Source organism: Oncorhynchus mykiss, chromosome 17, assembly GCF_013265735.2.
Source record: "Oncorhynchus mykiss isolate Arlee chromosome 17, USDA_OmykA_1.1, whole genome shotgun sequence".
In the NCBI taxonomy this organism is placed as follows: Eukaryota; Metazoa; Chordata; class Actinopteri; order Salmoniformes; family Salmonidae; genus Oncorhynchus; species Oncorhynchus mykiss.
This window is the reverse complement of record NC_048581.1, coordinates 20,242,483-20,258,858: the sequence shown is the minus strand read 5'-3', so window position 1 is coordinate 20,258,858 and position 16,376 is coordinate 20,242,483. Positions and strand designations below refer to the sequence as shown.

Below are 16,376 nucleotides of genomic sequence, written 5' to 3'. Positions count from 1 at the left end.
AGAAATACCCGCAATGACTGTGATATGTGATTGCTGTATCTACCTTAGTTGACTATACTGTCTGTAAGTAACTCTTGATAAGAGCATCTGCTAGGTAACGGACCAACATGTTCAATGTAAATAAGAAACACCGAAATGACAAACAACAAGAGAAAGGTATAATGTCATCATACTTGCCCTTTATCTACATAACATTTTCAAATGAGGTGAATGAGACATATTAATCGTTGGTGGCCATTGTGAATAAATATAATTGTATATTTGTTTAAGTACAGTTTAGATTTTATTTTCGCCCAGATAATACATAACTGTAGCAATACAGACCAAAACAAACACTTAGAAATGAAGAAAAAAACGCTTGAAAATATAAAGTGCATTTCAAACAATTCATCATAATCATGATTAGGATGTGCATTTTCTGCCATCGTTAACATATAAAACAGATCTCCATATACCACGGAATTCCTCCATGCAAAGTTTTGAGTAAAATATGCCTGCAAAAAACCTCACATACAAATAATGAGAGAGTTTATTATTCAAAATGTGCATGTATTTTCTCTTCACAGACCAGTTTTGACTAACTTATCTACTCCTGATGTTTCAATGATTATAATACAATAAACACCACCTTAGTGATCAGGTTGATAACATGGGAAATATGACAAAATGTTATCTGGTTCCCTTTATATTTGAAGGTAGAACTAACAGTCACAGAATAACGCTAAAGAGCCACCCATTTCTGAACAGTAAGAGAATAACAACAAGTGGAATGATTCATATAACAATAAGAATATATTGTAAACTACTGCAAACATTCCAGTTATCTACCAAAACAAGAGACAACTGTATATTCAGTAGGGGCCAAATTTAGACTTGAGATGAGTAGTTAACATGGATTTAAGTCAATAAAACCTCGATTTAAGTCCACATGTCTTGACTTAAGTCCAACTTAAGTGTTCTTATCTCAAGTCTGAATAGGCCACAGCCCTAGGCCTCTTCATTACAACAGCATCCCTAAAATATATCTTGCTATATTAAGTACCTTGACCTGTCATTACAACAATATGTAGCTCTCAGATATGATGATAATAAACTCCATAATAGTATAAAATGAGATATTTATTTTGAATAAACTATGTTAAATTACATGGCATTATGATTATGATATGGAACAATGTTTTATATATATACAGTACCAGTGAAAAGTTTGGACACACCTACTCATTCCAGGGATTTTCTTTATTTTTACTATTTTCTACACTGTAGAATAATAGTGGAGACATCAAAACTATGAAATAACACATATGGAATCATGTAGTAACCAAAAAATTATTAAACAAATCAAAATATATTTTATATTTGAGATTCTTCAAAGTAGCCACACTTTGCCTTGATTCTCTCAACCAGCTTCACCTGGAATGCTTTTCCAAATTTGGACTCATCACACCAATGGACATATTTCCACCGGTCTAATGTCCACTGCCCGTGTTTCCTAGCCCAAGCAAGTCTCTTCTTCTTATTGATGTATTTTGGTAGTGGTTTCTTTGCAGGAATTCGACCATGAAGGCCTGATTCACAGAGTCTCCTCTGAACAGTTGATGTTGAGAAGCAATTTCTGAGGTGCAGTTAACTCTAATGAACTTATTCTCTGCAGCAGAGGTAACTCTGGGTCTTCCTTTCCTATGGCAGTCCTCATGAGAGCCAGTTTTATCATAGCGCTTGATGGTTTTTGCGACTGCACTTGAAGAAACTGTCAAAGTTCTTGACATTTTTAGGATTGACTGACCTTCATGTCTTAAAGTAATGTTGGACTGTCATTTCTCTTTGCTTATTTGATCTGTTCTTGCCATAATATGTAAGTGGTCTTTTACCAAATATCTTCTGTATACCACCCCTACCATGTCACAACACAACACAACCTTGTCACAACACAACTGATTGGCTCAAACGCATTAAGAAGGAAAGAAATTCCACAAATTAACTTTTAACAAGGCACACCTGTTAATTCATATGCATTCCAGGTGACTACCTCATGATGCTGGTTGAGAGAATACCAAGAGAGTGCAAAGCTGTCATCAAGGTGGTTACTTTGAAGAATCTCAAATATAAAATATATTTTGATTTATTTAACACTTTTTTGGCTACTACATGATTCCATATGTGTTATTTCATCGTTTTGATGTCTTCACTATTATTCTACAATGTAGTAAATAGTAAAAATAAAGAAAAACCCTGGAACGTGTAGGTGTGTCCAAACATTTGACTGGTACTGTATATATACACACACCATAAGGGGGCGGTATGATCCAAGTTATAGGCTGCAGTCAGAAAGTCGTCTGAAAAGTAGCCAAGTAATGTAGTACATAAAAGCTTGCATATTCTACCAGACTAATTCCAACATCTGATATTCTTCACCCACTAACAAACATTTGCCAATCATTCGCATAAAGATTATGGGTGTTACATGTTTGATAGAGAAGATACATGAGAGAGAGAGAGAGAGAGAGAGAGAGAGAGATCATCATAATTTCACCATTGAAATAATGCACAGTGTATTATCTTAACACACATACAGTTGTAGTGCTCAACTTACAGTGAATCCAACTGTGGTGAGTGAAACATAGTCATATTATTATTTCACAACACAGACTACTAGCCTGGTCCCAGATCTGTTTGTGATTTTGCCTACTCCATTGCCATTGTTTGACATGACAACTCCATACAGAGTTGGCAAGAAACAGACAGTTAAACTCTCAGATACCTGACACCAGAATTGGGAAGGAATCCAATATGAAAATAAGGTTAATAGAAAAACAGATGGATAAACGATAACAGCAACAGCAAGTGAACATTTGACATCAAAGAATGAAAAACCTTATCCATCCATAAAGCCCTTAATATGCATTTTACATCTATTAAATATGCTACATCCATTTACACCTGCTTTTTCTTCTTCACCTTTTTGGTTCAAAACAAAACATGATGAGTGACAATTAGAACGTACGAATAGTAGAGCCATAGTCTTTACAGATATTTACAGTAATCTCCTTACCGTAGCTGTGCAGTCAGGATCAAGTAACAGATCATTTTATTCACAACAAAATACAATTATTCTAGTTTATCAATGTTATTCAAGTTTGGATTCTGTTAATTTCTATATAGTTTCTGGCTTACTGAACCCATCCCTGAACTGACACACACACATTGGGGCACGCACACACGCACACAGCCCAAATCATCCACCACAGGGGTATGGGATTTAAATCCATGAATATCAACTCCGCTTACACCAGTGTGTGTGTGTGTGTGTGTGTGGGCTGCAGTAGTAGTCCTGTTCTGTAGAGATAAGCGCTCTGAGCTTCAGAACTGTCAGAGGAGCTTTACTCTTCTTTACCAAGGCACCAAATGCACCCTATTCCCTATATAGTGCACTACCACAGGGGCTCTGATCAAAAGTAGTCCACTTTATAGGGAATAGGATGCCATTTCGGACGCAATCCATGGCACACAAATGTGCCATAGCCTTCAAGATTCACCCAGAACTAACTCAAGGTTGTTTCACTTCATCCTTCACTTACAGACATTCACTGACAGCATGCTATGCTAATCTGGCTATGCTAATCAACTGAGGACTTCAGTGAGTGTAGTGTTGGACCATAATTCTTTGTCATGGGCGGCCTTACAGTAGTAACAGAAAACTACAGTAGTCATTGGTCCTGTGTGGCTCAGTCGAGTGTCTTTCTAAAGATAAAATCTAGTGGCTGCGTCATTGTCTTTTACAGTAGTAATTTTGTCATTTACTTTCCGAAGACAAATCTACAGTGGCCGATTGGATTTTGTGTTTTGTTGTTGTTGCTGTCAAGGTTGTAATGACTAGATTGTGCCTCAGCATACCCTCTGCTTGTGATTACGTTTATTTGAGTGAATTACAGAAACAGAAGTGACTGGTCGTTTAGTCGAGATAGAAAAAACGAGTAAGTAACTGGATTTGGTGTTTCACAGTATTCAGCATGTTTTGATCAGTAAAGCACTTTTCACTCCTTTTTATTCTAGAAACACACAAAATGTACCACATGACATGCATTCATTTCACATACATACATACAGATCTGTTATAGATATCTAATAGTTCATAAAGTGGAGCGTTGTCTTAATATATACTAACTGTATAATAGAAAATGGCCGTAACAGCACCTTTACAATAGTTCTGCTCACTCATGGTTACAGATAAGTCAATACCATGTTGATATGCTTTTCTAGAACTGGAATGTCGTCTTAAGCTTGACATTGCTTGACATTGTGGAATTGTTCTAGAAATCTGAAAAGGCATCTCATTTCTCAATGCCCTCCTCTCTAAACTCCTTTCAGATAGAAGGGTTACAATTTGTGGGGGTGGCTACCTGTGTTCGCCTTATCAGACTGAGGAACAGAGTTAGCTGGACTTTGGGCCACTGTGGTGCCACCGCCAACCATCCGGACTCCGAGTCCGGACGAAGCCTCAGACTTTCCTGCCGAGGCACCTTGCTTCTCCTCACCCGGCTTGGGCATGTCTTTCAGCTCCTTCCCCTTGGGCCCCTCCTGGGACTGGGACACCATTGACCCCTTTATAGGCCCCAGGACTAATTTAGCGGCACTGGTCAGCTGGGTGACAAAGCTGGTCTTGTCGCCGGGGGAAACAGGCCTGGACCTGCCTGGACAGAAGGAGGGTGCGCAAAGCGAGGGGGTGACGCCTGTGGGGGAGGGGGAAGGGGATGGAGAGTGTTCTTCCACTACCTCCAGCCGACATTTATCCTCCCAGTCCAGGGTCCCTCGGTAGCAGTTGACAGGCCCCAGGCCCTGCCTCACCTTGCCCAGGGAGAGGGGTTGTCCGTGGGGTGGGACAGCTGGAGCCAGGGCCCTGGCTGGAGGTTTGGGGCTTTTGGGGCTTCTCAACCCCAGTTCTGAAGTTCTTGGAGAGCCATTGTTCTCGGCTCCATTCTTTCTCAGGCTCTCTCCTACTATTCCTGATGGTTTACTACTAGCCTTGAACATACCTGTAGACCCTGACGTTATTGATGATCCACCCATACCCATGCCTCTGTCTGGACTAGTGCCTCTCCCTAGAGGGCCCCCACAGGGCATGCTGGGCCTGGGAGGAGGACACACCTTGGTGTCTCCATTTAGCTTTGGTTCCGTTCTGTCCTCTCCGTAATTCTCCTGGGAGTCTTGGCTGAGAGGGCTTGTACTCACGGCCGTTCGGAGGCTCTGTTGCTTGATAGACATGTTTGTCTGACGCTGGCTCTTCTCTGCTCCTTCTGGGTGGCCCCTAAAGATACCTGGTGACCCAGTGGGAGTAATGGGACTTGTAGTTTTGATGGAATCCAGATTTGGCGATTGGCTGGATTGGGCTCTGTAGGTGGGGCTACTCTGAGGGCTAAAGGTATGCTCACTGGTTGAGGGTTTTCTAACTAATGATTGGTGATTATCTGTTGTGGCTCCTCCTCCTCGGTTAGGTGACCTCTCTGGGACGGTTGTTGTCCTGTTGCTATAAGCCATAATGATCTCTCCCACCCTCTCCCTCGATCTTTCTCTCTCTCTCTTCCTCTCTCTCTCTCTTTCCCTCTCCCTCCCAGCCAGCAGTGTATCCCTACTCAGCGGCGACTCTTGCCTCCCTAACTTCCTCATCGGCTTGAGCACCCCCGTCTCTGGTGTCGTGGTAGTTGCCCCTGTAGATGAACCCTGGGAGCCTGGGGCGGAGGGCAGCAGTGGGGGGTTCAGAGGTGGTAGATTCTCCCCTTCCGTCTCCAACAAACTCTGGAGCCCCAACTCGCAACAGTGGAACTGGTCCTTGCGGTACAAGTCAGAGTGCTGGACCTAGAATAGGATAGGATAAACTTTTATTTAGGGGGAAATTGTCTTAGACACATAGTGATGCTGTATACAGTAGGTCTACTAAAAAAGACTCAAGTTCTTTTAATTCCCAATGTGTTGTTTTAACTGTATTTAAATGTCTTCCTCATGTATACTTAAACTAATAAACGAGATGAAAATACTAAATCAACACTATACTGTACATTACAAACTGGACACATTCATTATACACCCATAGCACACGTTACCCATGTGTCACACCTCTAATACACATCTCAGACCGCCACATTCACAATACCTCCAGGCTGTGTTTCCTCAGAGGCCCTCCCACCCCACCACTTGACGACTGGGAATGAGACAGCGGCGAGGTGAGCTTCTCTGCCGACTGGACCCTCTTGAGGAGTGGGGAACGGGGCGGCTCGGCGGACTTGGGCCTGGGGCGGACCACGGGTGGTGATGAGTGGAGCTTTGCCCCGGCAGGGAAGGTCTGGGTGGTGTTGGAGCTACCGATGGTGTGGCCCGGGAGTGGGGGAGGGGAGGACTGGGTGGGGGATGGTGTGTGGGCTAAGGGGGAGAGGGGGATGTTGCCGGCGGACTTGCAGCGGGCCGAGCGGTACTGGCGGTGGAGCTTGGGGGAGAGGCCGTGCAGGGAGCTGGGGCGCATGTGCTGGGAGGCGGCAGGGGAGTTGGGGGTGCTGGAGGCAGGAGAGCTGCTCTGAGAGGACACACCTGGGGGAGAGGAAAGAGAAAGACAAGAGAGAGGTTACAGTGAAGATAGAGAGGAGTAGAGAAAGAGAGACAAGTAGAGAGAAGATAGACAGAAAAGAGAAAGGTGAGAGAGGAAGAGGGAAAAACAGATTCTTCAGCTACAGATTAATAATCAGTTCAGCCACAACTGGGATTACAATGTTTGATTCAGCTTTCCTGGTGCAATGGAACCAAAACTGGTTCCCAAACCTTGACCATCTGACACTCATCTGACAATCTCAAACACTCTATTTACTTCAAAGAAAACAAATACAATTTGGAACCCTGAGGACTATACTACAAAGTGGGATCAATGAGTTAGCCAGCTAACTTCCATAAACAACCAGAAATAACTATTGATTTTCTAGTTCATTAAGAAAGCTAAACTTAGATATGTGTTTGAGTCAATTAGACCACGTACATTTCAAGCTTATCTTTCAATTTTGTTTATTTTAGAATAGTTAGGCAAGTTAGCTGGCTAACTCATTGATGCTGCTTTGTAGTGTACCCCTCAGGTCTGTTACTCACCCAGGTAGGAGGACTCAGGTGTGGACCTGTATCCCTGCTGTGTAGGGGAACGGGCTGACAGGTTGTGGGAGGGAGAACCTGGTAGACTGTCACTGGACGACAGAGAGCGGTTCAGAGAGGACAGGCTGCGGCTGGTGTGGAGCAGGTTAGACTGTTTAGTGATCTTCCTGAACAGGGAGCTATGCTTCTTACTGTAGGGAGGAGAGAGGGAGGAGGGGGACAGAGGGATAGGGGATGGAGTAGGAGAGGGTAGTAGAGAATAGTTTTCATTAAAAAGTTTTGCAATGTATAACATGGAGAGATACTGAAACGTATTAGCAGAATGCTGAATAAATACATGGAACTGTTCTTCTCCATGTTACAGCATACATGATAACAGCTACTGTAAATGAGAGTGCCATACTACAGTACCTCTCTTGTCCCTCTTTGCCGATGGGCCTCTTATTGCGTCGGGCCATCTTGCACTTGTAGTTGGACTTGCGTGCCGGACCCACCTTGATGGAGGTGTTCTCAAACGGTGTGGTGGTCACTGTCACCTTGTTGCCACTCTGCAGGGGCACACAGAATGATGATGAGCCATGTATATGTGACTGACTGGGGTTTGATCACAGGTTTTCTGCATGCCACAAGTCTAGGTTAGCCTGCTGAGCTAAAGCCTGGGCACTAGCTCAGGGAGCCAACGCTTGTATGCAGGCAAGTTACTCATCACATGAGCATGGTCACAGAACGACCTCCTTCACATCTACATTGACGAATAACACCCTTACTCATAGCTTAAGAGACCAACAATGAGCATGGATGTTACGCAAACCTACGAATATCAACAAAGTCTATTGTAGAACTCAGTCTCTTCTTCCATCATACCTTTAGAATGAGTTCCACCACTTCCGTGTGGACCAATCCGTGGACAGACTCTCCATTCACATGGGTGATGAGGTCACCAGCACACAGTCCTGCTTCCTGGGCGGGGCCTCCATCCTCCACGTGCTGCCATTGGACGAGGATACATTGTCAATCAATAAATAGGATAGTGTATACCTTTCAAGTTAATTAATTAATTAATCCACCCCTCCCCCTTCTCCTCCCCCTCTCCTCACCCAGATGATGTGATGGACACTGTAAACATCCGTATCTCCCATGTAGACCCGTATAGCCCTGAGGGTAAATCCGTACTTCTTCCCTGAGCGGTGGATGGTGATGGGAGAGCGCAGCACGCTGACGGCAGGGGCCGGACAGTAGTCACGGCTGGGTGACGAGTCCCGGGAGGAGGGGTTGGAAGACAGGGAGCGGGGGGACATGGGGCTGGCCAAGGGGGAGCTGTGACTGTGGACATACTGGTCTACTGTGGTGGGGGGGGGGGGAAATGTTAGGGAGAGGAGTAATGGAAAGGGGAAAGATGAAGGAATGACAAAATGGCGAGAGAATGGAAGTGATTGTGGGTAAGAAAAAGAGTAAGAAAAGTTTTAGGCATAGGGATACACATATTACAGTGTACTATTTCATCATGTGGTTTGAAGTATGCTGTGTAAACTCAGCATTAGAGTAACATCCCAGCTCACAGCACCCTCTAGTGGCAGGAGGCCATAGTGATTAATTGACTGCCTGATTAAATGTATTTGATTATTAAAATACATATAAAGCTACTCAAGCCAGAAACAACACATAACAATTCAGCATAGTTACCTGCAGGTATGATGACAGATAGGGCTGTGGCCGAGGCTGACTTGATAACCTTGTTGCCAGGCCGTGAGTTCCTCTTCTCCCCTGTGTCTCCAGACATCTGCTGGTGTCTCGCCCTGCGGAGGACCAGGTCATTCGTGGCCCGGGGGCCCAGGGGGTCATACACAGGTCCTGCCCCCAGCTCCCTATTGGCTGATGTAGGTCCAGGAGTAGTGGATGGAGTGGGCGTGGCTCCCAGAGACTTGCCTGGGCTTGGTGGTTTCTCTGTTGGCGGAAATAAATATTACTCTCCAGTCTCAAGTATATTGATGGAGCTTAGCTAATGTCCTCTCTTGGCTTACTTACAATCTATACACATCATCACTTTCTACTGACTTTTCAATTGTCACCTCATCTGATAAAATCACCAGTTTGTCCGGTGACAATACAAGTGAAACAAACCTCTACCACCCCGTAATCTCTCTCTCTCTCTCTCTCTCTCTCTCTCTCTCTCTCTCTCTCTCACCTCCTACATGTTCCTCCTTTGGGTCAGGGGTGGTGCTGGGGGTGGAGGGGGGTGTGGAGGGAACGGAGGCCACCTCCAGTGAAGTCCCCCTGGCCTTGACAGGGGGCTGGCGTGTCAGGGGGTCTGGGTTGTCCTCCTGCTGTGAGGCGAAGCGATGCGTGTCCATGAGGGCGGAGAAACGGCGCCGGGCCCCGAGGGGAGGGCTGGAGTCACCGTCCATGTAGAGGGACTCAGAACCAGACAGACGCTTCCTTTGAGGGGCCAGGAGAAGAGAAGTTATTATTCCCAATGCTAAGGGACTTTTATTTTGAAACGTATTTAAACTGATGTTGAATCAATGTGTTGTGAATGTTGGTATAAAGGTGTCATGACTTGTATACATTTCATGAATGCCTATGTATACCCCCTTAAAGTTAGTGTTAACATCTCTCTGTTTGGATGATTTAATGGCTGCTACCACCGCCTTAGGTTCTGACACTTCCCCAATACAGGAGCTCAGCATGAGAGTTCACACAATCACACGCACTAGAGTCAATTATAGACAGTGGATCTCAATTCTATAAACCAACCTGTGTATGAAACTCAAGACATGAAATTCCCCCCATCTCTCTCTCTCTCTCTCAACCCACCAAACTCACATCTCAGGTGAACCGGTCCTCCAGCTCTTGTCCCTGATAGGGAAGCTTCCCAGACTCTCTCTCTTCCCCTTGTTGTCCTCCCGGGAGCCCTTGTGTTCCCGTCGAGTCACTGAGGGGGCCTTCTGCTCCAACTGGGACAGGTGCTCCATGCTGCTGTACACCTGCAGAGGGGCCATGGAGAGAGTCCAAATCTGAGCCACACTGCTGATCCTACTCTGAAACACTTCATGAATACATGGCCTGAACATAAAGAAAGGAAGCAAGTTGGTTAAAACACTCCTCATCACTACCCTTAGCATTAAGCCAAACATAGAACATGATAGTCAGTTACATACTGTAGATAGAAAGATTACGGAGCTAATTAACTTACAACAACTGCATTTAAATAAGGATAGGCTAGAGTCAACTACTTTACATGTAATACAAAGTAGGTGGGTGCTTCAGCTAATACGTACAACACGCACGCAGACATACACACACACACACTCGCATACACACACGGCAAGGTCTCGTAAATGAGCTGTGAGTATGCTGGTGTGTGTGGGAGACCAGCTTAACAACAAGAACGGTGCTTTAAAACAAGGCTAAAGAGTATTCAGCACCATGGTAACTGAAGCAGTTATAACATGAGCTGTACTGTGATATGTACATTGGCTTCTAAATCTAAACTACTGTAATAAATCCAATCACATTTTACTACAGTTGTAGACTAACAGGGAAATGCTTACTATCCTTTTTCCAACAATGCAGTTCAAGGTAAAGATACAAAATAATATAACAAATGTAAATAGTGACATGAGTAATAAATACACAGTGAATAACAAGTAACAATAATGAGTCAAAATAACATGTCTATATACAGGAAGTAGCAGCAGCGAGTCGATGTGCAGGAATACAAGGTAACTGAGGTAGCTATGTTCATATAGGGAGGGGTAAAGTGACTAGGCAACAGAATAGATAATAGACTGTAGCAGCAGCTTGTGTGTGTGTGTGTGTGTGTGTGTGTGTGTGTGTGTGTGTGTGTGTGTGTGTGTGTGTGTGCGTGCGTGCACATACATGTGTGAACGTGTGTGTGTGGCGTCAGAATGCATGTGTGTGCATCTTATGAGTGTGTGGGTGTATGTAGTAGTGTGTGTGTATGTGTGTGGTGGGGTGTCAGTTTAAATCAGTGGAGGCTCCGCAGAGGAGGGGGAGGACCATCCTCCCCAGTGAATTTCTGAAAAATGTAAATAGTGAAACATTTAAAAAAATATCCCTTTTAGATAAAGTTATACTAAATATATATTTACGTCACCAAATAATTGATTAAAATACACTGTTCTGCAATAAAGTTCTACAGTAGCCTCAACAGCACTCTTAGGATAGCACCATGATGTAGCCGGAGGACAGCTAGTTTCCGTCCTCCTCTGGGTACATTGACTTCAATACAAAACCTAGAAGGCTCATGGTTCTCACCCCCTTCCATAGACTTACACAGTAATTATGACAACTTACGGAGGATATCCTACAACCTATCAGAGTTCTTGCAGCATGAACTGACATGGTGTCCACCCAATCAGAGGATCAGAGAACGAATCTAGTACTGAAAGCAGAAACTACAGCTATCTAGCACTTTGGTGCATAAAATGTGGTGAGTAGTTGACTCAAAGAGAGAGAAAGACAATAGTTCAACAGCAAGATAGTTTAACCTACTCAAAAACCTGTCTCAAACAGAAAGGGATGCTATGTTAGCTTGCTGGCTATGGCTAGCCAACACTGGAACACTGGAAGTTAAGCTTTTTGTTATATGAATTTATTGCCACCAGCTGATGTGTTATGCACTGTTGTCCACAAGCGAAGGGAAAAGCTGAGAGGAGGAGAGCGCGTAGTTGCTAGAAGGAATTAACGAGCAAAGTGATCATGCTGTTTGTATGTGGCTGCTATGAAAGTGAACTGTGTTTGCGTGTGATCAGGGGTGTATTAATTCTGCCGATTCTGTTGAAAAACCTTTCTTCAACAGAACGAAACGGGAATAAACATACCTTTTTTTGCCCAATAGAAACGTTCGTTTGCAACTGTTGGACTAACGATTACACTCTAAATAAGCTAGATGCAGGCAAGAGTGAGCAAGGCGGTATTGAATGTGTCACTGTCTGTCAACTTGACTACTCACATTTTTCTCTCGACCTGTGCACCTACGTTGTAAACTTTCATTCATAGGCTAGGTTGTAGCAACCTCATGATGGGTATAGAGAAAATGTATCATGTAGTAGCCTAAACCTATCGATGTTACATTGAGCTGGTTGAATGGAATATGAAGGACAGTCATCCAATATGCTGTAAAAATAAATAAGGCCATGCCTCATCTTAAATTGCACCGACCACCACTGGTGTAAATATCTGTGAGTCTGTGTGTAGAGTCCAGTGTGTGTGCATAGAGTCAGTGCAAGAGATGGTCAATGCAGGTAGTCCGGGTAGCCATTTGATGAGCTATTTAGCAGGCTTGTTTAGCAGTCTTATGGCTTGGGGGTAGAAGCTGTTCAGGGTCCTGTTGGTTCCTGACTTGGTGCCTCGGTACCGCTTGTGCGGTGGCAGAGAGAACAGTCTATGACTTGGGTGGCTGGAGTCTGACAATTTATTGGGCCTTCCTCTGACACCGTCTATTATATAGATCCTGGATGGCAGGGAGCTCGGCCCCAGTACTCACCATCCTCTGTAGCACCTTGTGGTCGGGTGCCTTGCAGTTGCCGTACCAAGTGGTGATGCAGCCACCTGCATCACCACTTGTGCTCTCTGTGTGTGTGTGTGTGTGTGTGTGTGTGTGTGTGTGTGTGTGTGTGTGTGTGTGTGTGTGTGTGTGTGTGTGTGTGTTTGTGTACATGGGTCCGTGTGTATGCTTTGAGACCAGCAGGCAGTGTTCTAGACTCTAATCAGGTCTCTCCACCAATGTACTGCTACTGTAATAGAGCCCTTAGCCCTCTCCATTTATACAAGAGACCCTTCACACACACACATACACACACAGCCCTACTCATTCCCACAAGAGACCCTTCATTAGTCCCCACACATACAGGAGAACAGAGAGGAGGAGGAAGGGACAGGTGAAGAACAAAAGGAGGGCAGCAGAGAGAGAGAGATAATATAGAAGGAAAGATGGTGTAATGACAGAATGACAGGATAATAGGGATTCAAACTATGAGGTGGACAAAAAGTGGAGGGATAAAGAGAGAGTGAGGGAGAGAGAGAGAGAGCCAGGATAAAAAATGAGATGGGATAGCTAGAAGACACCGTTAAGTAAGGGGAGATGAAGAGAGAAAATGACCTTGCTGAAGCGAGGGCAGCCAGAGGAGTGTGTGTGGCACGTGTGTGTGTGCAGGGTTGGGTAGGTTCCTTTTTAAATGTAATCCGCTACAGTTACTAGTTACCTAGAGTGGGAGGTAGCCTAACGGGTAGAGTGTTTGGCCGGTAACTGAAAGATCACTGGAAATCGGTTGCTGGCCCTTGAACTTAACTCTAATTTGCTCAAGGGAAGCCGTACTACTTTAAAAGTAATCCAAGAAGTAATAGTACTAGTTTGTCAAAAGTATCTTTAATCTGTTAGTGTTTTGTAATGTAATCAGTTACTCCCCAACCATAAGTGTGTGTGTGAGTGTGTGTGTGTGTGTGTGTCTGTGTACCTTGCTGAAGCGAGGGGAGCAGGAGGAGAACTGTCTGATCTCAACAGGCTCATCATCATCGTTGGTGTCATCCTCATCGTACGCATTGATGTGGTGATAACGATCTGAACGGGCTGAGGGAGGACAGGAGAAGAGAGAGGGAAACAGAGAGAGACAGAGAGAGAGAGATGGCGAGAAAGAGCGAGAAAGAGAGAGCGCGAGAGAGAGTCTTAGTTTTCATAAATAATTGAACGTCCCTAGCCTTGGTGTTCTCTCTCCTCTGCTTATACTTCTCAAAGTCGCTGCAACGCTTTGGGAGAACCACTCTCTGGCTTGGCTGAGTTTTACCATGAGATAACCCGTATCAAAGATCAAAGACTCATTTGCTTTACACATGGAGCCCAATTCTGATCTTTTTCCAATTATATGTATTTTGATCAATCAGATAAGTTTTTGGCCAATTGGGCAAAGTATCAGAATTGGGCTGTCTGTGTAAATGCAGCCAGTGTGCTGTATTGGCATTAAATACACAGGTAACGGCACTCACTGTCGAAGTAGCTGGTGTCCTCTTCTGACTCCAGGTGAGGTATGAACTCTGCCTTCTGTCTCAGTAGACTGTTCCAGTCCAGGTCAGAGAAGAACGAATGCTGCTTCACCTCAAACGCTCCCCCTGGGGGCACGGAGGAATAATACCAACAACAAGATCAGCTCTAAGAATGTAGGCCTCGGAAGAGCATATGGCTCTGGGCCATGGTAGGTGGAGTAAAACATAAACAAAGGTTAAAATGTGAATAATTATGGCATGATTCATTACACACAGTAAGCAGGAATATTTTCTGACTCATATCAGAGACCTAGGGAGAGTAGCCTGCTGTGTGCCAGACTGTTGTTATTATAATTTTCCCAAAAAATGTATCCCCCTTTTCAATCTTGTCTCATTGCTGCAACTCCCCAATGGACTCGGACGAGTTGAAGGTGGAGTCATGTGTCCTCCGAAACATGACCTGCCTAACCGCGCTCCTTAACACCCGCCAGCTTAACCCGGAAGCCAGCCGCACCAATGTGTCGGAGGAAACACCGTTCAACTGGCGACCAGGGTCAGCCTGCAGGCATCCGGCCTGCCACAAGGAGGTGCTACAGCACGATGAGCCAAGTAAAGCACCCCTAGCCAAACCCTCCCCTAACCTGGACGACGCTGGGCCAATTGTGTGCAGTCCTATGGGACTCCCGGCTACGGCCAGCGGTGGCACATCCTAGTAAAATCTGTATTCAACAATGCATTGCCTTGACAAACAAGGTTGTGTTTGGTAAGATTATGACAGTAGACTACAGCAGAAACAGGAGGAACATTCTTAAATTCTAGCACATTGGTTCAGAAACTAGGTGTCGGGATGGACCAAGTTGAAATTAGGTCCCCTGAGAAAATCTTTAAATGGGTATAGAATACAAGCTAAACTTTTAGTGTCAACTAAGGGCCTTTCGCCTTGTGCAGAACAAGTTTGAGAAGCCCTGTTGTAGTACCTGTACCCAGCCTCATCAGTGGATTGGTCTGTAACAGGGTTGATATCAGTCCCTGGGCATCAGCAGGCAGGACCTCATCTCCATCAGGCCACACTATGTCATCTGAGAGAGACAACAGAGCCAGGTACAGAGAGAATGAACAGCAAGGATTTGGAACCGGACCAACATTGAGTCAGGTACAAGTTAGTACACAGACAGAGGCCTTGGAGTCAACAGTCACCTACAGCAGTGGTTTTTAAACCTCTCCTCAGGGACCCCCAGCCGTTCATTTGATCAATTCCAGAGCTAGCACACCTGATTCAACTTGTGAATTGTCTGGGGGTCCCCGAGGAGAGCTTTGAAAACCCCTGACATACAGAACAAGAGGCACTGGGGGGATTCAAAAAGACAACAGGTGCAAACACAGAGGAAAGGCCAGCCCTCATGTCTCAATCACCTGTAATGACCTGTCCAAAGAGCTTTTGACTGATTGATTGATGGCAGACTCACCTGTGATGACCTGTCCAAAGAGCTCCTCAGGCGTGTCTCCAAAGAAGGGCACACAGCCCACTAAGAACTCATAGAGGATGATGCCCATGGCCCACCAGTCCACCGGCTTCCCGTAGCCCTGTCTTAGGATCACCTCCGGGGCTATGTACTCTGGGGTGCCACACACCTGGGACAGGGAGAGAGATCCACCAATCAGAAGTCTCGATCACGCTCCTTGCCTCTATTTTCCTCTCAACTACATGTACCAGATGCAATGGAGTAGTCCCAAAAGTGCAACACCTGCCCATTTGGCACTCCAGACAGGCTCAATAAAAATGAAAGACAACAACAAATACTATTTGGACCCAGGTCTGGCCTGCTTAGCAAACTGCAAGCCCAAGAGCTTGAATATTCTTCCATCTGTCTCTGACAGAAGTACTGTACAGTAATCACTAATCAAGGACCCAGATTGTATAATGCTGATAATCAGAATTCTAATTCTAATTGGTACTGTTGCTGTACACTGTTGAGGCAGCAGGGGCCTAGTTCATTATAGCTAAGTGAATAACCAATGCCCTCTAATCAAGAGTCTACACAGACCACAACGTGAAAGGATCTTCATCTATTTCATGTGCAGATGATGTGTGTTCATTAGAACCCATTAAAAAGCATGAGCTGGTGTACACCCCAAACAAGTTGGTAGAGCCACTGACTAACGGAGAGCAACTGTAGGTTGAAAAAATGTAATAAAGAGATTTGCACACTCTACATACAAGCTCCCAGTAATTTATTGGGTAAACCACC

The 16,376-nt window shown here is 44.8% G+C and overlaps 1 protein-coding gene across 2 annotated transcripts in view; it reads right to left on the bottom strand.

Annotated features, from left to right (window-relative positions):
* Positions 1–2,187: 2,187 nt before the first annotated feature.
* The window catches only part of LOC110513948 (microtubule-associated serine/threonine-protein kinase 1), an 82,625-nt gene continuing 68,436 nt past the window's right edge, over positions 2,188–16,376 (bottom strand). For both annotated transcript variants that reach the window (XM_036949265.1, XM_036949266.1), the window contains 13 exons: positions 15,594–15,759; positions 15,105–15,206; positions 14,131–14,253; positions 13,605–13,717; positions 9,949–10,109; positions 9,311–9,561; positions 8,809–9,069; positions 8,223–8,467; positions 7,990–8,112; positions 7,537–7,673; positions 7,126–7,316; positions 6,149–6,579; positions 2,188–5,853 (listed from right to left, as the gene is read on the bottom strand). In XM_036949265.1, coding sequence (XP_036805160.1) covers positions 4,378–5,853; positions 6,149–6,579; positions 7,126–7,316; positions 7,537–7,673; positions 7,990–8,112; positions 8,223–8,467; positions 8,809–9,069; positions 9,311–9,561; positions 9,949–10,109; positions 13,605–13,717; positions 14,131–14,253; positions 15,105–15,206; positions 15,594–15,759 — 3,780 coding nt within the window. In that variant the 3' untranslated portion in view covers positions 2,188–4,377. The remainder of the gene's footprint in view (positions 5,854–6,148; positions 6,580–7,125; positions 7,317–7,536; positions 7,674–7,989; positions 8,113–8,222; positions 8,468–8,808; positions 9,070–9,310; positions 9,562–9,948; positions 10,110–13,604; positions 13,718–14,130; positions 14,254–15,104; positions 15,207–15,593; positions 15,760–16,376) is intronic.